This window comes from Melanostigma gelatinosum, assembly GCF_949748355.1.
Source record: "Melanostigma gelatinosum genome assembly, chromosome: 16".
Taxonomy (NCBI): Eukaryota; Metazoa; Chordata; class Actinopteri; order Perciformes; family Zoarcidae; genus Melanostigma; species Melanostigma gelatinosum.
Window position 1 is genome coordinate 8,305,737 of NC_136649.1, and position 23,341 is coordinate 8,329,077.

The following is a 23,341-nucleotide window of genomic DNA, read 5'->3' on the forward strand; positions in this document are numbered from 1 at the left end:
TCAGGCTTCGTGGTAAAGGCCTTACTGTGCGCTTAACATGGCTGATAATCATGAGATGTCTTCAATGCTTTGAAGCATGTTCAACAAGCAGTGTTCTGTGTTTGGTTCAGCGTGGTTTCATGAAATGGCCCTGACGTACACGCATATGCCACTTCGCTGACCATGACTTTGATAAATGCAAATGTATCCAACAGATCAGTGGATCCTCCCTGGAATCCCTCGGCACACTCATTGCTGGAGTTCCTTCGGGCTCAATTGCACAAATCCCAGCGTCTCAGCTATTCACCCTCTCCCAGAGCAGCGCCTTTGTGTCCAACATGCTGACAGCCCCCACAGTCGTCCAACAGACCTTCGTCCAAAAGGTACAAGTTAACTTTTGATTCTATCCCAGCATTGCAGCCGTTGCTGATCTAAGATTAAGATGAAAACAGATACCAGGATGCCTATTTTACGTTTATTTTACGTTTTTATTTTACGTAAAATCACAATCCCCCCCCCCCCCCCCCCCCTCCGCCAACAAGTGCTGCGGATGCTCACAGTGCTCTAATTTTTGTGGATTTTATGTGTAATTGTATTGTAATGTGTTACACATGCCCGGATGAGATAAATGTGTGTAAATGCAGAAATACCATTCAAGAACCCCAGAACGCACTACATGTTTTATATGTATTCACTTTCAGGAGTTTTGAGATGATTTCTGATCGGGGTTTTAACTCTTATTTAATTCCCTGGTAGATCATTACTGTGAACTCAAATGCAGCCAGCGTGGTGCAGAATGTCCCTGATGCTATGGCAGCTGAGATTCCACCGTCCCTGCTGGCACTGTCTGCGGGGACTGTGAATGTCAGTGTGATTAACAGAAAGCAGTGGACATCAGATCAGGTCAGTATGTGGCTATAAACACAGAACAGAGTGAATTGGAGTTTTTGCCGATGTATTCAGACTTAAGCTACAGATATTACATTATAGTGAATTTACACACAGCACACAGTGTGACTTCTCACTGAAAGTAAAAAATCCTTTAGAATTTTGAGGTGATTGCCATCCGAAAGATCAACAACCAGCAAACTTCCTCTTACAACAATAGTGGTGATATAGTGGGGGGCAGTGGGGAAAAAATATGTACGTCGAAGTCTATTCCAGGGTCGCAGCGCCTCAGTAGCTGAAAGGTTACCGTGCAGGAGTGTAACTGCCGTGTCCCCGGTCGATTCCAGCTGCAAGACTTTTGTTGTATTTCATACCCCTCTCTCTCTCTCTCTCTCTCTCTCTCTCTCTCTCTCTCTCTCTCTCTCTCTCTCTCTCTCTCTCTCTCTCTCCCCCCATTTCCAGTCTGCCTCCAGACTTTCACCTGTCCATTAAGGGTGAAAAATGCCCAAAAAAATGTTCTTGAAAAAAGTCTAATCCAGGGTCGATTTAGGTCAGTTTTAAAACACACAGCCCACAGGGACTGTCCTCAAGGTCCTATGTTGTTTTCCCCAAAGTCTGTGCTGTTTACAATTATCTGATGAAAGCTATAGGTAGACGAAAAGCACTTACATTTTCCTCACACAATACATCAAGACCAACACTGTCAATCACACCACAATGTATGATAGTATGTATCACAGTTATAGAGTGTTGCAGTGAAGAGTTAAATAATTAAGTTTTTATCTGTCTTGTCTTGTAGGCCGCCATGTTTTTTGGAACACTGGATGGAGAAAACATTGACACCGAAGAGTAAGTGAATAAGCTCCAGAAGATTTATTTTCCCTGTGGAAGATTTTTCACGATCTATTAACCTGTTTTGTGGATTTTCCGTTGTCCCCAAAGGCTTAATCCGTCTGTTCTGCAAGGCTTCACGTGCACGTCAGTTTCCAGAATGAAAAAACGCAGAATCCGAAGAATGGTCCGTGCCTGTAGGCCGAGGAGAAGGAGGGCCAAGGTGCAGCTGACAGAATCACAGGTAAATTCAAATTAACTCGATATGAAACTAAGATTAATTAAATTAAGCCCCTTAAGTAAAGTTTATAATTAAGATAAATTGGATATCTAATGCCAGAGTCATGAATAAAAAAAAAAGTACGATGTATTATGGAGTCGTTTAAAAGTATGTGGAATTCAGTGTCTTTGTATCCTTTTTTACAGCTTGCATGCATGTACAACCTGGTCCAAGACGACCTCTCCCAGAACTTCACAGAGTATCCCTCAGACATGCTTCTCTACTTAAAGTGAGTCTGTCTCCATGCATTTCTTTTGGAACGGTCTCACCATGTGCCTTGCGATTTCAAATGGTATACATGTGCTCATTGATGTTCCTTCTATACCTGATTATTACAGCCGCAAAGATGTCATGAGTGCCAACTGCAGGTCATACTTTTCCGCCGTGGGTGCTGCAGACTTCTCTGTGACCTCCAGTATTTTGAAAAAGGGGTCGCTGCTACTCAGTGAAGCCAGGACCTGCTTGGTGAGTGTCATTCAAATGAAGGTTCGCTTTGGTTTAGCTAAGGGTGACAGGGTAGGCTGCAGCTTGTTGTAACTGGAAGAAAAGCTTGAATCACCATTGTATGGCAACAGTAAGCGATTGGGATGTACCAAAAAAATGTATACATGCATCATTGAAAAAGTTTCAGATAAGTGCTGTTCAAATGTTTGAGCGAATAAACAACATGCTCAGTATGGCAGGAAAGGGAATTGCCATGTCCCATATACTGTAAGTGGTACCAATGTATATCACCAGTTAGACTGTCATGGTATACTGTGGCCCATTTTTTAATTAAATACTGTGTTTTTAACCGTTTAGGGTATACGTGACGTGACTCTGAGCAGAGACAATGTTGAGGTCCTCGGGAACATGGCCTGCACTCTGAACAGTACTTACATCGAGAACGCTGATCCTCTAATTGTGGAAAAACTCAAAGTCTGCACCGACTTCTCTGAGCGCCAGGTGGCTGCCATGGAGAAGCTGCTGAATTCTGGGAAAACAAAATACGGGTACAATAATTCGATTAATGAATAGCTATTTAGACTGCAAATGAAAGGATATGAGTTGTGATATTCTATATTCTTCCTATTGTTATCAACGTCAGCAAATCCCATGAAACGACCGGCACCAGCATTATATTGATCTGACCAAAAAAGTATCGTCTGTGTGGCCAAAACCTGATAGCTCTGTGCCATAAAGCTCCTTTGTCATCCAGGAAATGCTGAAAATATATTTTGTATACCTTTCGTTAAAAACTACAGTGCCTAGTTGTTGGCAATAACAAGCCTAAACAGGCTGTTTTTTCATGTTCCCGTTCAGATATCTCCTAGTCCAAAGTACATTTTTACTGCACACCATATTTATTTCATGAGTAATTGTCAAATGATAACAAAGACTAAAGTGAATTGTCATGTTTAATCTTCATAGAAGTAAATTAATCTGGAGTGTCTCTTACGTCTTCTAACACCACCCAGCTCAACTCTTTTCACCAAGTGGGTATCAAGTTAGAAAGCCACACTATATGAACATGCTATCATTTGTTTTTCAGGATTGTCAAGACCTGGAACAAGCAAACACTGCTCAACCTTGGCGACCTGCCTCTATATTTCACAGGAGACATTTGGGGCCAGATCAGAACTGTATGTGTTTCACCTTTACCCGTTTCTTGATGCTAATTAAACCAATAATATGTGTTTAATCTTGTGATTTTAAAGTAGACACCTTATTAACCAACAATTCATTCGTGCAGAGATCAAAGAGAAGGTTCCTGAGGATATTTTTGAGGCAACTGAGGCAAAAGAAGACAAAGAAGAGCAAGCTCAAGAAGCTGGTACGAGAGACTCGCACTCGCAGGATAAAACGAGGAGCAGGTAAAGATGAAAGGGGCAGAAAGCCACAGGTTTATTTTTTCTCACTTTGCAGATGTTGATACAGTTCAATATTTTACAAAACTGGTGAGCATTTGTATGTGTTTGTGTGAATTTTATAGAATGACATAAAGCAAATTGATACACTCGTGTGTCTAACACCACTTACTTTGTTTCCCCTCACGTTGCTGAATTATCCTCAAGGCTGCACTGTGGGCAACATCACCCAGGTGACAGTCAGCGACAACGCCTTCCCCTTCGATTACGACCAGACTCAGTTTGACCTCTGCCTGGACATCCCTGTTCTGAGGGACAACCTCAACTCTATCTGTGAGAAAGTGGACGACGATGAATTCCAGAAGATAATTCTGAAGAAACTCAACCAGGTCTTTTTTTTTTGTATGAAATGGTTGCTTAGTATGAGGCGTACAGTATTTACATATTTTTTTCCGGATATGTGTGATTGAGATATTCCTTCACCATTCAGCCTCGCTGGTTATGGAGTTTTTTTAAACGTATTCAGAAATCTTGAGAAATAACGACACAGGGATTGTTACAGGAATATACCAGAATGTGTTTAACATCTTGTGAGACATATGTTATTGTATTACGTGGTTGTTTTCAGTTGGGATTTTTATTTACATGATTCCATTTTCATTTCCACTCACCACCATGTGTTACTCCCCATTCTCTATTCTTCCAGGCATTCCCATCGGGTGTTTCTGATGACAAAGTTCAGGTGCTCAGTTCAGTGTCTCGTGTGGCGTTACTTGCTGACATCTCCAAGTGGAACATCACTAAAGTTGACACCCTGGCAGCACTCATGAAAGTTGATGATGGACCGTGGGAGGCAGCAAAGGTACAATTTAGAGGGATTATCAAGACGTCAAAATGTCTGAATTTTGAATCGTAAAACTGTCTTATGTCAAATATTATGGAAATATACTCATATTTGTATACATTTTTTCTCTTTCTGTGTTATCTTTAATGTTGTTTAGAGCAAAGCAATCATCACCAAGTATCTGGATACTTCTGGGAACTCCCTGGGAAGCATTGAGCTGAACAGCATTGGCTCCAACGTGTGCTCGTTAGACGCCAGTACACTGAAGACCATCACCCCAGATAGCATCAGGTTGGTTGTAGCATGCAGCTTAAAAAGATGCCTTAACATGACCCCTGAGATTGATGATGCAGATTAAACACTGTATGTTACTGTCTCCTTGAACCTTGTCAGTAATGCCAAACCACTCAATGTGGCGTCATGTTCATCGGCGCAGAAGAGAGTCCTGTATGAGATCAGTAACATGTCCTTCAGCTCACCGAGTTCCAGCTCCAATACCTATTACAATTTGATACGTCCCTTTCTAGGTAAGAATTCATGTTATCTGTCTTTCTTTCTCTCTCTCTCTCTCTCTCTCTCTCTCTCTCTCTCTCTCTCGAAACTGCTCTCTAATCTCCTGTATTCCTCTCTACCATGATAGGTGGGGCACATCTGTCAGACATAGTAGCACTATCAACCACGAACATCAGCATGGACGTAAACACTTTCGAGAGTCTGGATCCTAATGTGACCGCTGTAAGGATACTAGAGTTGACAACAGAACGAGTTTTGGACATGCAACATCTGTGTAGTAGTTTTATTGAGAATGCATGGCAATTGAGCCAAACACTTAACTCTTCAAACTGTATCGATATGGGAGGGTCTGAGGCTCAGTAGAACCCATTAAGGGATTGTATGATTTTGAATCAAAGACTTAAAGGAATAGTTTGACATTTAAAGAAATGTGTATATTTACTTTCTTGCTGGAAATCAGATGAAAATAAAGATGGTATTGATCTTCTCATTGATCATTCCATGAATGGTTGTGAAGAACATACACCCATCACTGGCAGATGTTCAATGCGAAATGGTCAATGACTCCTGTAGTTTAGACATTTATAAACCTCCCTGTCATCCTTTCTATTTAACATAACATACTATATGTGCAAAATAATTTGTAAAATATGGGATTCCTTTTATTGTGAGTACTTTTCCTTTGGGCCAGCTGTGAGGTGCTAGGGTAAAAAGTAACAGTTTCTAAATCCATACTGGATTTTGAAAATGTCATGAAAATAGCTTTTACCAAAAGTGTGTCGAGGAAAAGAAATGAAGCAACTTTCAAATCAATATTTTCGCGGTTGCTTATATGTTAAAACTTCAGACCAATCTTCACACGGTTTCATTTGTAATGTGCAGGGTTTGACTGTGGCCGAAGTGAAACTCCTCATGGGTATGCATCTACAAGATCTGAAGTTGTTTGAGAACGCTACCCAAGTTGAGAACTGGAGAAACATGCAAACGCAGGAAGACCTGGACAAACTGGATGTGGGCCTAACCACCAACAGAGCCACAGTGATGACAACACAAGGTGAGCGACTGCGACCTAATTTCCAGTAGGCCTACCAGTTTAGCCACTGTAAATTAAATGTGTATATATTGCTTAAAATTCTCAGTATGTTTTGTGATAGTGTAATTGCTTGGGAAGTGTTATGGTCCTCACCCTGAATGGTGCTCAGGAGGACACCAGTCTGCAATCATAACATAGTAGTTTATTGTTGATGGCACTATTTGAATTCACATCCGGTTAATGATACGCAACTAAATGGATTTACAGCTGATGAAGTAACGCTGCTGCGATCTGACTGATTTTACAACGCACCATCTGACTACATTGAATCTTATCCACAGGAAGCTCAAACAGCACAGGTGCAAACCCGACCACAGTGACGACAACACAAGGTGAGCGACTGCCACCTAATTTCCAGTAGGCCTACCAGTTTAGCCACTGTAAATGAAATGTGTATATATTGCTTAAAATTCTCAGTATGTTTTGTGATAGTGTAATTGCTTGGGAAGTGTTATGGTCCTCACCCTGAATGGTGCTCAGGAGGACACCAGTCTGCAATCATAACATAGTAGTTTATTGTTGATGGCACTATTTGAATTCACATCCGGTTAATGATACGCAACTAAATGGATTTACAGCTGATGAAGTAACGCTGCTGCGATCTGACTGATTTTACAATGCACCATCTGACTACATTGAATCTTATCCACAGGAAGCTCAAACAGCACAGGTGCAAACCCGACCACAGTGACGACAACACAAGGTGAGCGACTGCCACCTAATTTCCAGTACCAGTTTATAAATAAATAAATATATTGCTAAAATATATTGCTATTTTAGTTGCATAATCCTTGCTTTATCGGATTTTTTAACCATGTGAAAAATGACAAGAGAATAGAATTCTGCCTCTGTGATAAAAGTAATCACAGTATATATGTTTGTTTTTGTCTTTTATTTCTAGCGGTGCAAGTAACCACAAGTGATGGAGCTCAGCTTGCAAGATACCCAATGTCCATAGTTGTGGCTGCTCTGCTGACAACTGTGCTGCAAATGCTACAACCAGTCTAAATAGACTCGTGACTTCCTAATCATATTAATCAATAATCAGCAACGATTAAATTCATTTTACAGTAATGTAAGTTATGTATTCATGCAACAAGAAAATTGTTTTATTGCAACTGTTTGACCTCTGATTCACTCTATCCCTTCATGTTGTAAAACTATGTCATTGAACAATCACAGCCGTTAGTTTTATTTTATTTTAAGTGGTGATCGGGATGATACTCTGGGATATTTTAAATTAAGCACCGTCAATAACATGTTTGTTAAATTTTCATCAAAATCGAATTTAAAATCAATCTTAATGTCAATGTATTATCTATTGTTACAATGTAAACTGCCTTTATATTCTTTGAATTAATAAACACATACTAATATCTAATGTTTGTGTGTCTCTTTCTTGGAGCAGATGTAAAGAAATTTAACACATGACGTGTCCTGATTTTTATGGATTTTACCAACCACTATCAAATCCAACAGTACTCCTGATTAATCCCCAAAAAGTACATTGAAAAATAAAAATAGTTATTCTTGTTACATTTGGACCTAAGAAACAAACAAAGTTGTTAGTTCTGACCTTTTATGTGAAAAATGAACTATAGGTCTCCAAAACCATGGTTGTGTGTATGCCAGATTTATGTAGCTCTACAGAAAATATGTTTCAAGATATCTGCAAGGCATTTATAAGTTATGGAAGACATTGATATACTACAGTTTGGATAGAGTATTTATTTTGTAAAATACAAAGTGATTTGTCTATTCCTACCCAAAACCTCTTAATAAAATGCATAAACCCACGTAATACGTTGTAGTATCCCATCAAAGAAAACAGTTTTAGACACAACAGTCTGCCTCCATGCTAGCAGCTGTGCTAATGTTAGAATGCCAATATGCTCACAATGTCCACGCTAATATTTAGCAGGCATATCCTGTACAGGTGACGTAGTACAAATAGCGGCAAAGTCCATTTATGGAGGAGGTCGTACTTACGTAGTCACTTTTGTTGTGATTTTAACCCAAACTTTTCCTAAAAGCGGTTTAGTTGTGTAAACACCACAGGGGCTTGTACAAGGGCACTGATCACTGGCGTTGCAGGACATTCGTAGGACAATGCATGAAAGACAACAAAATACCTTTGGCAATTACTTAAACACTGAATTGCAAATGAAAAATGATTGATTGTATTGGACACATTTTACATGATCACGAGGCCAGATGGAAAGTTGTGCGATCAGCAAAGTGACTACAATTCATCTTGAGGGGAACATGCATGTGTGAATTTTATGGCAATCGATCCAATAGTTGTTGGGACATAACACTCAGAAACACAGCATTCCACCGCCTGATGGCCCTCGAGAAAAGGACAGGGGATCACCGAAGTCAGTATCCTCTGGGCACCATGAATATATGGAACAAATACCATATGGCAATCGATTCAAACTGATGTTAACATGGCAAAAACACCCACTTTACAGTAATATAGAAACCCACAAAAATGAACTACATCAGAGAGACTAAAATTAGCTCTTAAAAAAAGGTGGAATAGGTTGTTTTCACTTTCATATTTGATACATTTTTTTGTGTTTGGGTGCTTTCAATGAAAAATGTAATTTCAGTTCTTAAACAGCATTTGTACCAAATGTAACAAGACACTCATGAGATATGGTCCTAACCTGCTGTCTTTTGTTGTATTCAATGCTGTGCTTACTTTTGGCCTCTGCACTGTCGTAATAGGTAAGCAAAGTTGCCATTGTGATTTCATGATACAAACATCGGTAGGCTGCGTCTGCTTGGCTGTTAGAAAACAACATTAAGGTCAGACTCAAACGGGAACATTTTTGAAAATGCTTCGTCATCACTGATTGGATTTCTGTCAGTCTGGCAAACACTAGTTCTTCTTTTGGATATCCGGTACACTGGATGCCTTGGGGCACATTGATGCCTCTCGCAGGTTGGGATGATAAGATCAAATACAACTTTATCCCAGGGGAAATTGCTGTGCAGCCATGGCAATACAAAGTGGGAAGAGTATATGAAGACACAGTTTTTGTTATACCACCAACATTAGCAGACCTTTTTGTTTCATACCACGTAAGAGCTCATTTGCAGAAGAACACCTTGTGTATTCATTTTATTTCACATAATCTGCTGCTGTAATTCCAAATGAATCCTGCAGTTCGTCTTCTCCATCAGGTTAGGTGTACATCGCAAGGTACAGCCACTGCAAATTAAGGAGGGATAGATTATCACTGTGCTTCAGTGTATCTGTAGCACTGGTTAAACGCATGATCATTTCATCACAGGAAACAAACTATTTAATCCAAGAATGACTTACAGTGCAACACACTGGGGGAATGGAATGAAACACATACTTATTTTCTCCAATAAAACAATTCACTTACTTTGTTTCTAATAAACAGCAGTGCACATTTTAAAATGTTAACTTAAATTACCAAAAGACTTCAGTTACTTTTCTTAATTCTTAGCCTACCTCGGGTTCGAGAAGAGTCATTTTCATTCCATTAGACAACTGGCTGAAGATTTCTATTGAGAAAGAGACAAATATGTATTACTACGTCCAGATCTTCACAGTCTTGCACGTCTTCTTCTTCTTCAAATTTGATTGGCGGGTCGCAACCAACTTGTATAGGTGCATACCGCCACCTACTGTACCGGAGTGTGCAGTTTCAGGGTAACCTTTTCTTCACTGTTTCCACCTAAATCCTACGGTCTAATCCCGTTTCTTTAAGAAATCACAACAGTGCTCTGCAGCACTCCCGCCATTCTCCGTCCACTGCCAGAACTCCCTCCAAACTCCACTTCCGTCCCAACTGACATATGTTTTGCTTCAAGATGTTCCTGTCTGAATTGTATCTTTGACATTTCAGGATAACATGCTCCACGTCTTCCGTAACATTACAAATAGTGCACTTATCTGAGTCCATTTTTGCCATTAAATACAGCGTTGAGTTAAGTCCTGTATGTCTGAACCTTAACCTTGATATTATGACCTCCTCTCTTCTATACTTCCCTTTGTATGTCTTCACATTTATGGATTTCTGAATGTTATAATAATGTCTTCCTTTGTTATCGTTGTCCCACTTCTTCTGCCATAACTCCCGTCCTGCCTCTCTTATTAATGCTTTAGCTTCCCCCTTTCCAAAAGGAATTTTCAATATCTCCTCTTCTTTTAGTGTTAGTGCTCTCTTTGCAATCATATCTGCTCTCTCATTGCCCTCCACACCTACATGAGCAGGAACCCAGCAAAATTGAACATTAATTCCCAGTCTTTGAAGTCTCAACATTATCAGAGATATTTCCATCACTAAATCCTCTCGAATTGTTTGTTTTGTCTTCAGGCTGTTTAAAGCTGCAGCAGAATCTGAACAGATGAGCACTCTCTCAGGCCTGACCTCTTCGACCCATTGCAGTCCCAAGATTATTGCAATCATTTCAGCTGTAAAGACAGACAATCTGTCAATTCGTTTGCATATTGTCACACTAAATTCTGGTATGAATACCCCTGATCCCACGTGTCCATTCCCGTTATCTTTAGATCCATCTGTATAAATCTGCATATCGTTATAATAATTATTATTGATGTATACTTGAGTCTGATGTCCAATGTCATACAATTTTCTTTCCATCCATTTCCATTTCCATTTCCTCTCTTCTATGAGTGTTAAATCCACATTGTGCACTGGTAGTATCCACGGAGGAACATTTCCCCATATTACATTGGGCCCATACTCTAACCCAGTTAACCCGTATTCTTTGGCTGTTGCACTGATTGTCCAACCAAACCCTTTGCCTTTACTTTGGGTGTATTGCCAGCATTCATACAGCACATTTGTTACGGGACGTTCCTCTGCAGATCCCTTTAACTTCACCCAATATGCCAGAGCTAGTTCTGCTCGTCTTAGGCTTAATGGCAGTTCGTCAGCTTCTACCAGAAGTGTGTTGTTTGTGGTAGATTTAATTGCACCTATACTAAGTCTTAGAGCTCTGAACTGAATTCTATCTAATGTTAGTAATGTACTCTTGGCAGCTGTTCTATAAACCATACATCCATAATCTATACATGCTCGTATAATAGCCCTATAGATGTCCATTAGTGACCGTTTCTCTGCTCCCCATTGATGTCCAGAAACTGCTCTCATAACATTGATCACCTTTTTACATTTAGTTTCAATATGCTTAATATGAGTTCTCCACAAACATTTTTCATCAAACCATAAGCCTAAATATTTAAACTCTGTCACCCTCTCCATACTTTGTCCATGCAGTTTCAGATCTGCACACATGTCCTGTTCTCCGCTGGTCTTTATACCACTAGCCCCCATTGAGTTGTTTAGCCCCTGACCTGGGCACTCAGGTGATTAGGTCAGGTGCACTTAATCACCTCGCTACCCAGCTGCGCCTCATCACCAATTAGCCTCAGTCTATATAGAGAACAGATCATGTATATAAGATCACTATTCAACTGCATGTTCTGCTTTAGTCCTTTTGCTTTGTGTGCCTGATCTGACTGGTTCAGATAAACCTGCCTAAATGCAGAGAAAAGACGATCAAATTCCTCAAAGTCTGATTTTGGGGTTCAAGTTGTTACACTGTTGCAGAGATTGAAATTAGTTTCTAATATGTCATACGTCTAATATGTTCATTTGCTGTTGAGGAAAAAAACAACTTGGTATTCTGCAGCTCTTTGATGGTAAATTTGATTTACACATTTAAAATAAGCAAAAATAGTTCGCTGATCACACCGAAAGGATATTTAAAGTCAAGGATAACATTTTGAGAAAAGTTTTTATGTCAATTTCAGTGTTGTTTACTGTCGTTAAGTATACTTACGGTTCATGCAGTCCAAGCGAAGGACCAGACTGATGAAGCTCTCCAGTGTTATGTGTCTGGAGGAGGAACCGTAGCGCAGAGCTATCATATTCAGAATGTCATCGTTGATCCTCTTTCCTGAACAACATACATATGGCAAAACTTTAGGTTTGATTTATAGGGGCATCAACAAACTATTGTCCATTTCATGAAGCTGTCATGGCCTGCTAGGATACGTGAATAGAACAGACCCATAGTTAGTGTGACGAGTAACACCTGCGCTTTTCCTACTACGACGAAGTGAAAATGTCTGCTGTGAAAAAGGGGTTCTGTGGTTGTTTGCAAAGTGGCTGGAATCTGTTTAACTAAATATATTCACAATCAATGTTAGTCAAATTCAAAAGCGGGGGATCTACATCACATATTCAAAGCACAGTTGAGTATTCATATTGTTGCCAGACAAGCGAGCTGCACTTTTATTACTTTAATGATTGTGAATGTGGCCAAAAGCTCTTGCCAAGCTTCACTAACCCTTCCTTTAGGGTTAGTGAAGTTAGTGAAGTTAGTGAACAGGCTGCTATTAGTGAATTTTAATACATTTCCCCTTGCGGGATGAATAAAGTATAAACAGCATCTATCTATTCGGCTTTTGTGGTTGTCAAATGTTTTTGTTTGTGCACAGCGAGCGCTAACATGCATGCGTGGATGACCACACATTATCATGATACACATCTTTATGAACACCCATCGGTGGGAAATGTGTGTTTTCTTGGTTACTGTTATATAGTATGTGACAACTGGTTTGATAACATTGTTTTCCAGAAGAAGAAAAAATACTGTTTCAGGGTAAGCATTAGAAACAATTTGTGTCGCCGAAATTTCAATTTGTGAGATTTAAAGAGGAAAAATCCCTGGATGGTTTAGTTCTGTCTGTCGTAGACAAATGGAAGTGGCCGATCGTCTATACCTGAAGCCATGATTGCGTTCCTCAGCTCGCTCAGTGACAGTGTTCCTGTTTGTGATACATCAGAACGGAAGAAAATGTCCTGGGGAAGGAGAAGACAGTTGGTTGTGTAAAATTCTGACACAGCAAGAAAACAAAAACCCTATGAACTTTAAAAGAGGAAGCACCCTGAGCCTGCGTTTGCAGTGGAAGGAGTTAAACTCATACAGGCATGTTCCGTAATTACTAGGAAGCACCCAGTTATCTTTCTGTTGTTACGGAATGTTTAAACCTTCACTGATCCCTTTTTACCTTGTACATGACGACCTTCTTCCACAGACGAACAAATTCCTCATCGTTCAGTTTGCCGGTGATTGATGTCTAACCCAGCATTAAGGTATCAGAGCTGCTGGTTCATGTCATAAGATGACCTTTTCCATCTATTCACGTGTGTGAAAACATCCAAAGGGCAGGCAGGTTTTGGCATGTGCACTACTTATGTGTCTTATGCAACTACATTGACTGTGAGAAAGTCCTCCTTAAGCAAACTGACAGCTGACATGGAGAAAAGAACCCCAGAACCCCGATTCACAATGAATGTGACCCAAGAGGATACATCCATCAGAGCAACCATGCTGCGACAGGCATCAATGCTGAAGCCTCCGGATTTCACGTCTCCTAAATGAAGAAGAAACAAATTGCAGAGCACTTAATTTGACAAGGCAGTGCTAGAAGATTATTTGAATATGGTGTTGGTCTTGGAGTTTTTACAGTCCAAACCTTTCAGGATGCGTTCATTTAGAAGCTTCTGGAGCTGCTCAGCATCCACTTCTCCGTACTAGAAATGGAAGGAAAACAAGGAATGACTCATATTTGGCTCGCACTTGGTTGTCAGAATGTTGGTAACCTTTATATTAAGGGGAAAGAATAGCATGCTACACATCATGAGATTGATATAAATCACAAAGGTGCAGCTTGAGGATGCAATGGAGCAGTAACCCCAAAGAAGAAAAGACAACACCAAAATGATTAATGACTTAGCTCAAACATAGAAAATACAGTACAGACATGTATTCCGTGGTTAGGACCAATAACTCTTCGGAGTCTACACCGGCGGATAATGCAACAAGGCAAGATGCATATTTTCCAGTTGAACTATTGCTTTAAGACACACAAATTACCTTGTCAGAGAACTGACGGAAGAACTTTTTCTTCTTTTTGTCGCCCTCTTCATTCTCAATTCGCATGGGCTGCAAAAAAATTGTGAATTGCTTTCAGCTCCACGTGAATTAATAATGCGCTGTTCAATACGTTTGTGTCATATTCTATCTAACACAGTAACCAGCATGTAGCACAACAGCGATACCGAAATGATTCGAACATTGTCAATATATTTCAAATCTTGCTCACCTCTTCTGCATCGTTATGGTCATGGCCACCAGAATTCTCACTAAGAGGAAAGAGGAAGAGACATCAGTACATGACTTGATCCAGTGTTGAGCGGTAACGCGTTACTTAGTAACACATTACAGTAACAAGTAGTGTAAGGTATTCCCATTTGAAATTCAATATTGACATTACCGCCGCTAATCCCAGTAACGCTCCGTTAATTCAATGTTTTTGGGGATCGGCTTGTTGGCCTTTGACACACTACTTTTGCTGCTGAATAATTAGTAAAAAATAATGTTTTTTTTAATAAGGAATGTGAGTAATTGTAGTAATCTTTGTTTTTCGTTCATAAAAAGGTGGTTATATGTGGTGTGTGGCATGTAGATTAATTGCACAAGCTTTTTTTAAAGATTTATTTGCGAGTTGCGAGTGACTTACTGGACGTGGGTCTCTGCCTTGGAGATGATGGTCACGAGGAAGGAGGCCGTCTCATTGGGATTGAAGGTGGAAGGCACGATCAGGTATTCGCCAGGCTTCAGCTGGAGGAACTCCATCACCTCGCGCCCATTTATGTAGGTTTTAGTTTGGGCAACAGGTCGGTTGCTGCGGAAGAAAGAGGCTGGGAACTTCCCCCTCCTTGCCTTGAACTGTGATGAATACATATTTCAGTTCATATCATAGCTGCACAATGTAATCATGTACTGTGTATGAGGATTAGAATGAAAATGTTACTTACTTCTTCAGTCACCTTAGAAAAAACAGAAGAAAAGAATATGTAAGACCTGAAATATGCTGCATTCAAAATGGCTCAAAGAACAACTGTTTTATAGTGTTTTGTCATTGTGAATCAGCCCAGCTATGTGTTTACTATGATGACACAGATTGACTGATTCTAAAGAACAGTTTAATTTTTGCTTTCATTTAGTATGAATACTTTCAACAGCCACCTCCAATGTCTATGCATGATATATCCACAGTATAGTGAAGGGTAATATTTACCTCAAATATAGAGAATCCAACGTGGAGATTTTGGACGAGGCGTCTGTTTCTCTTGTCAGGCTTTTGCATGAGAGACACCAGCATGTTTTTCTCACCCTGTTTCCCAGAACAGTCACTGCGTATTTCATCAATCTTGACGCGATACTGTGGATTAGTCCAGAAACTGTCTGGAAGGCAAAGAGGTAAACATTTTAGCATTCTACCATTTTGCTAAGAGACAGGCGAATCTGTTCATCATTTTAAAAAGGTTAAAGCCAATTCTTCTTCGATGTGTTAATGAAATAAACTATTATGGGAGGATACAAAGATTCATATAGGGGAAATCTCTAAATTCTCAAATTGGCACGCTCCAGCCTCCGTATACTGCTTTTGAAAGGACAGTTTTGCACCACATATTTTGGAAGTACCGAAGTTATTCATGCATCCTCCAGCAGTTGTTCCTGCAACCCATCGGCCTTCGTAAAAGGAGGTCTTCCAATGGCATGAAGCGCTTTCATCAAGGAAGTCGGGACACAGGCAGCAGATGTCAAGATCTGAGTAGAACTTGCAGAAGTCCTGCAGGGTCATCCTGTTGACATGCGGGATTCATTTAGATCACACGTTGTTGTGTTAGCCAGAGACTCACTTCAATCCATCTTTGAAAAAATCTATTTCAAGTTATACTAAATTGCAATGTAAATCAGGATTAAATTACGATGCCTTTCTTGGCCACATGTGTCCTTGATGTCAAAAATATGTAGATATTGAGTGTATTGAGGATACTGTATGTACCTCCTAACACTGTACTTTTTGATTGTAAAACTGTGGTTTCGAAATACAAACTACTTTTGAATCCCTTATAAATATTATACCAGTTTTAATTAAAGAAAATTTGTACACAAAAGTTGTTGAGAAAACAAATAAAAAAATGTGGCAGTTGCTGCTTTATAAGTATGTCACAAAATGTTTTGCATTTGGAATTTTTAGAAATGCCTGTCACCTAATTTGTATTTTAGCTTACTTACCAAAACTCCCCTTCATCAGCCACTGAAAGGCACATCTCACGATCTTCAGGACTCACAGTTTGCCACAAAGGGGACCTTGAGATGCAATTTGTCAGGGAAGAAAGAGGAGAAGCAGCATTGTTATAAAGAGAAGCAGGTAACTTTTCTACAAGGAGGGCACAATCTCAGTGCCAAGAGCACTCGAGTGGCCGGTTGGTTTAGACCAGATGCACTCTTGCAAATCTTGGCACAGCGTGGTGGCTTTGGAGGAGCAAAGTTATTTCAGCTTGGGCTTGAAGACTACATATTTGTAGAAGTGTAAAGCCTGTAAATGTTATCGCATTGAGTTTGAAAAAACAGGCAGGGTCTAAAAAAGGTACACTGTGAAGTTGTTTAACGCAAAATGAACAATCCAGTGATTTTGTAGCTTGAAACATACTAGGCATTAATCGCCAGGGTATCTCAGCCTATTCTATGTTGATTTCATTAATTTTTTCCATTTGTCTTTTAGGAAACTCCGAACTATGTAAGTGCAATACTAAATCACTGGACTAAGACACTTAACTCCCAACTCCTCCAGTAGAGCTGTTGAGTGACCAACGGATCACACTGTGGTTGAACTGGGCAGATGAATTTGTTTGATTATTAACAATAGTTTCCATGGCATCATGACATTAAATTAAAAAAGCTAACAGATATGCAAAATGTCCAACAAAACATGGCTTGCAGGAACCTAAAACTTGCAAAACCAATTGTGTGCAAACCGCAAAGACAAGACTGAAAAGCTGAAGATTTCTCATGGCTCTGTTCCAAACATCATGCTTAGGCCTGTCATGCAAGCATAAAACAACACATAACTGAGGGGATTATACCTCACAATGCAAACAGCAATCATCTAGTATAACTTGGATGACTGTATGAGACTCCAGAAAACCTTTTGGCTAGGGTTTGGACGAATAATTGTTTGGTTAGGAAACTAAGAAACTTTTGATATTGATTTAGCTTCCGTGAGAATAAATGAATGAAGAAGACCTGTCAAAACATGGCTTCCCTGTGCATGCTTCGCACAACCAGTTTCTGACAATGAGAAGGTTATTATAAGACAAATACAGAAAGGCTTCTCATGGCTCTGTGAAGAACGTCCTCAACCCCTTTCCACATGAATCACACGAACATCATTTACCACTGCAGAGGTTATAATCAACAAGCAGACACGCATTGTATTTGCATTCCCACAAAATGTGCCAGTGTGTGACAAGAAATACATTCAGAATGTACAATTTTTGTCATTGGAAAATAATGTCAGTGTTTATTTTCCCGAGGCAGCAACTCCGAGCCATTGCTCCGTGTAAAACAGTCCGTGTACTCGGGGTCGTTCTTACCGATCACTCCAGTCTCCTTTCCACTCTCCTGTGCCCCAGGGGTTCCACAAACGTACCAGGTTTGTCCGTCGCCCTTGGCTCGTCATCTTACCAGAAAAAACACAATTGTTATTTCCCAATGTACAGCAGAGGCCAATATAAGGCCTTTATTACCCCAAAACTCTATAAATGAACCAAATCACTGGCAGATGTATAAGCTTCAAGCTTAACATCCTGACTGGTAACATATATATATATATATAAAATGCCTTTTAAAAGTGATTCACCTGCTTCACACCGGTGACAGCGTAGGCATGGCCTTGGACCAATCCATTTGGTAACACGGTGTTCTCAGATGTCTCCTACAAGATATAGAGACTGTAAATGTTATCAATGCAGGTAGTCATGTCCAACATACTTTTCCACAACCATGAACGAAATAAAGTCAAGAAAAGACTTAACATATGATTTTGTTTACCTCTTTGATCATAGAATTGGCAAAAGCAACATCATATAAAATATTACAAATGTAGCTAAGATTCTAAAATATATAAACGAGCCAAGCATCAGCATGTGTATTAAAAAAACGTCTTCTTGGCAGTTATATTAGATCAATACAAAAGTATAAAAGGGGATAGAGAGGCTCATCAATGCGGCAAAAACACTGATGCCACCTAAAAATATATTAAAACATATATATTTGTATAGCTCAGCTGGAAATAATGACACATGATATTATGTTCCCTTCTTTAACATTAATGTTTTCCAATCAGCCAATTTCATCACATCAAGTCTTTTACAATTTCGTAAAATGAATATTATGTGTCGACTAATTCAAAATGAACTGGATGACTGTATGGGACAGCTGCATCAACTAGACAACGTGATGAAATGCTTTCATGCATCATTAGAGTGCAACCATTGATTGATTGACCTTGATTTCACCCCGTCTTCCGTCACATATTTTCAATGTCTAACATGTCACTCGCCTCAAGCACTTTCCATTTAGGGAACAGCTGTTTCTCTCACCATTCATGAAATGAGCATGAACAATTATAAAACCATGCCAGTGCTTCATTCACAAAGTTTACCAGACCAGACTTAGACGAGTGAGATTCTACGGAGCCATTTGGGGATCAGTTTGGAAGATTAAAATGAACAATGGTCACAGGGACAAATAACCAGTACAAACAAACTACTAAAGAATTGAATGACAACAAGACTGACTTGCCTTACAATTAATAATGTGAATATTTAAAACAGCAGGATGTCTCCCTCCCTATTGTGAGTCTGTAACTTTAAGGCATACTCAGCACTGAGTGTGTAAGGTACATGACAAGTTGAGGCAGCTATACTGGAATGCAAAACATTTAAAGACATTTTTATCTATTTTGGCAAAAATCATCTAATCCTTAGATTCTAAGCCTTAGGATAATTTTATGAAACGTTTCAGCACATGGAATCAAGAAGAACCAGCGTATGCATGGTTCTGTGTGGAACATTCATGCTTACCCCCTGAGGCGTACCACAGCCCATCAGTGACTTGGATTGGCCAGCTCTAGACATCAGTTCCCAAAGGTCTTTGGGAGGGTCTTTTAGTTCAATGCAAATATGAACACCACCGGTGAAGTCCACCAATGCCTCTGCAGTGGTTCCAGCATTCATGTCCGAGTAGGAACCACACACTCTGACATAATTTGGAGGGAAATTACTTTCACAAAAACTCCAAAAAAAAAGGAAAATATCACTCTGTGAAAAAGCATTTCATGATGCAATACATTGTTTTTTCATACTTTGCATAGGCTTTCTCCAGCAAAGCAGGCCAGAACTCAGTTGGGTCTTTGGAATGAACGAAGATTTGTCTGCCATTAATTGTTGGTAGCTTATCATCGATGACAACATCCACCCATCTTCCAAATCTCCAGAACTGAGAGGTTGAGAAAGGACAGAATATAAAGAGATTCATAGCAAAATGCGAAATTTACTATTGAGCAAAACCTTCTTGATCAACACTGCTAGCAATGATTTACCCTGAAGTGGAACAGGCCGCAGTATTCCTCATCAAATGTTTGGTCAAGAGGAACAACTTGCTGAAGGATGAAATTCTGGAACGTCAGAGCGCCGATAGACGCGAGAAACCAGCAGTTTCCTGTGTGAAAAATGGTCATTGAGTTGGAAGGAAGGTAAGAGGGGTTTCCAGATTACAAAGCATGAATAATATGAACACAATGGAGAGGGAAGAAAATGCATTGGAACAATATCTTCTCTGCCCTACTTTAGTCTGTCTTCTGCCCATTCTCTGCTAAAAATGACATGTATGGACCAACAATGTACGCATAATTATGAATGAAGCAATTTTCTTACCAAGCATGCCTTGACCGAAGTCAAACCTGGAGATCCCGGCGACTTCAAAAGATGGATTTTGAACTATTTTCTTAAACAGAGCAATTGTTGACATCACTTGTTGAAGGTTTAATATGTTCCTAAATGTCAGATAACAATACAACAACAGACTACATCAATGGCTTAAACAGTTTCACTCGAAGCAGCTTTCAACAATCTTAAGCAACAATCTCACTTTGAATGAAATAATGTGAAGCAGTTGCCAGCACATGACACAAGCTAAGTGTACCGACCTGCCAAACATTGACAAAGATTCAAATGAAACACTCACTGATGGTCTCAGCCACACCACTCGCTGCAGGTCAGAAGGACTCAGTATCCCTTCGCCGATGGACCTTCTGTCAGGGGGGAACATGTCGTCGATGTACCTCACCTGTTGGATGAGACAGTACTGTTTCAGCTGCTCAAAGTCTTGGTTGAGAAACCGCTCAGGGTTGGTAAAGGTCCCATGGCCATCTTTTACGTTACGGGCATTAATGATGTTCATACACACACCCGGTGGAGCCATTGCAGTCTTTGAACTCTGTTCAGAAAAAGGAGAGCAAAAACAATTTTGGCATTAAAAAGTTTGCTTTTTAAGATCTTTTATTTTTCTTCTTTTTTAAGAAGTTTGCTTTAAAGGTTCTATGAACACTATAGACTGAGTTAACACATCAATCTTCATCAATACCGGTTTGATTTCCCCTTTTCCTGAATAACTATGGACTTGTGGGGGACACAAACAGCAGATTCAACTACATACTTACAACCAAGTGACGGTATGGAAAGATATGCCTGGACACTCTGAGCTAACAATGTGCACGCAAAGAAGCTTTAGTTTAAGGATTCCTTCACTTGTCAAAGCCGACACTTATCGTTTGGACTACACTGTTGAAAGATAAATTCACTTACGGTAAGTTCCATGTATAGAACTTCAAATTCGTAATTAGCAATAAAAATGAACACAGAAAAAAAATGCATTCATAGAGTGGGGCTGTTATAAGCTTTTGAGGTCAATGTAGTATTTTCCTCAACATAGATGTATTATTTTATTCCTCCTTTTTATAAAAGAGAATTAAGTCAGTGTTTATGTTCAGTTACAATCTTTCTTTAACATACCTGTTTGCTTTTATTCTCACAGTTAAATTTCATCTTTTGGAACGTGACAAATAGGAGACACTCTGTCTGTGGTGACTCTGTGTTTTAGGGTGCATTGATGCTGTTGAGTACAGTAAATCTAAAGACTGACAGATCTAATTTGTCAGTTTGCAGTAGTGTTTTCATGCACAGCCCAGAACGTTGCTGGCTATCAGGACCCAACCAGAACTACATCACTGAATCACACACACCACACCAACACACTGAGAAGGCCAAAAGTGCAATGAAACAATGAGGCGTAAATGCATATTTCTGGTCTCCTTTAAAAACGTGAAAAGCAAAGGAATAAGACTCAATTGTAAGTAAACATATTTCTATTACCATTCCAGAGTGAATGAAGATGCAAAAATGAAAAAAACAAGATTATTAATCATATCCTGTAATCAAAACGTAAAAGGCTATATCACCATTATAACCAACGGATAATAATCTCCCTCCATTTACTACAACTGTATCTGTTCATTTATGACATGACAATGAAACAATTTATAAATATATACTCAGGTCAGGTGGTCACCATGTTTGAGATAAGCTTACTGTTTACATGTTTATTCCTTACTGGGAGTGTTATTTCAAGAGATGGCTGCTCGAAAAGCAGGAAGTTGGAATCAAGCAATCATTGTGCCATAACATGCAGTCAAGTTCAAGAGGAGGTGAAATTCATCCACTGACTCTGCAGGTATAGCAAAATAAATATTACACTGAGGCTTTTTTTTGTCAAATTCGACTTTATCCTGGACCACAAGTATCAAAATAACCCATTAGAAGTAAAAGAGTGCAAGCCCCTTATACCATTTTCAGTGTCTCAAAAGTAACGTCAATTACACAATATTAACTTGGCCTTCAACTAGGACAATAACACAAGAAGCAGAAGTGTACACAAAAGTGTAAATTAGCCAGATTGAAGTGTTAAATGAAGATCTCAATCTTACCTCTCCAGCAGGAAAGAGGACGTTTCGAGTGTCGTTGGAAGAGCAAGTATCAAGGAAGATCCTCCAGTTCTTATAGAACACCTACAAACGCCTGAGGCTACTGCTGTCAGCGTGAAACATGAAACCGCATGAAATTCCACCTGAGGCAACAGGTAGCGTGCCACACCTTAGTACAGTATGGAGGCAGATGTGTGCAAACACAGAGAGAACATGCAAACTCTCTCACACAGATATACGTATGATATGTCATAGAGGTTACAGAAAAAGACAGTGTTGTTTGTAGGAGGCCAAATGCATTTTCATGTCTTGTGATACTTGCCAGAGCTTAGTGCAAAAGGGTTAGGCAAGGTGGGATCTATTATCAGACAAAAAAAGAGAAAACAAACACTCATGATATAATCTGACCAGGAACTATACTGGCTTAAATGAAAGTAGAACAACAAGAATATGTGCAATGTAGCATCTGTAAAGTGATTGAATGCAGTATTTTAATATTTTTAATGTTTGACCTTTTTCTTTCAGGTTTATCTAAAAAATATGTTTGATCTATAATGGGCTATTTCCGAGTGAATTGTGCCGTCCTTCTTCCTTGTTGAGTGAAGTGTACATTGAAATGTACATCCACTGAAAGTGATGGAGAGACAAGCAATGAATTAAATGAAACGTGAGCAAGAATGCACCTTTCGTCACTAATACATACCTATTATTCTGTTACATAATGTCATTTTATCTGAGACACGTATTTCTTTCCTCTGTCTTATAGACTGGATCAGCAGATGTTGATGCTGTGTGAAATGTTCTCACATGAACTTCTGACAAGAAGAGTGTGTTTACCTCTGACTCTTTAAGATTCATGTCTTTTCCATCAGACAATTGTTTGAAGATTTCTGTTGCGAAACACGCAAATTGTGAATACATTGTATCACCTTCAGCTATAAACATTACCAATCGTATTTCAAGAGAGGAACTTTCAATATCTCCAAGATGAAGATGTGTATTTTAGCATATTTACCAGGCAAGAGCGGTAGACAGTTACTTTGTATGTTGCGTTATCATTTGTCCCACTTGACTTCACTTACTGTGCATGCAG

At 39.5% G+C, this 23,341-nt stretch overlaps 1 protein-coding gene across 1 annotated transcript; it reads right to left on the reverse strand.

Moving 5' to 3' along the window:
- Positions 1–9,406: 9,406 nt before the first annotated feature.
- On the reverse strand, positions 9,407–22,326 carry LOC306790293 (calpain-8). The gene is made up of 21 exons (XM_079286470.1): positions 22,252–22,326; positions 20,454–20,705; positions 20,144–20,213; positions 19,810–19,928; positions 19,573–19,706; positions 19,292–19,466; positions 18,067–18,141; positions 17,801–17,886; positions 16,440–16,514; positions 15,843–16,003; positions 15,412–15,602; positions 14,875–15,077; positions 14,458–14,497; positions 14,229–14,297; positions 13,828–13,885; positions 13,664–13,725; positions 13,360–13,428; positions 13,072–13,150; positions 12,126–12,242; positions 9,766–9,818; positions 9,407–9,495 (listed from the first exon to the last, which is right to left on the reverse strand). The coding sequence occupies exons 2-21, from the start codon at positions 20,688–20,690 to the stop codon at positions 9,469–9,471; spliced, it is 2,100 nt and encodes a 699-aa protein (XP_079142596.1). The 5' UTR covers positions 20,691–20,705; positions 22,252–22,326; the 3' UTR covers positions 9,407–9,468.
- Between the last annotated feature and the right edge of the window lie 1,015 nt (positions 22,327–23,341).

Bases quoted from the DNA above. Each gene is read 5' to 3' on its own strand.
- LOC306790293 (XM_079286470.1), bottom strand. From the start codon at position 20,690: ATGGCTCCACCGGGTGTGTGTATGAACATCATTAATGCCCGTAACGTA. The intron at 20,214-20,453 runs GTGAGTGTTTCA...GCTCTGTTTAAG, and splicing joins TGGTGTGGCTGAGACCATCA to AAAATAGTTCAAAATCCATC. The intron at 15,603-15,842 runs GTACTTCCAAAA...TTTGCCTTCCAG, and splicing joins AGGATGCATGAATAACTTCG to ACAGTTTCTGGACTAATCCA.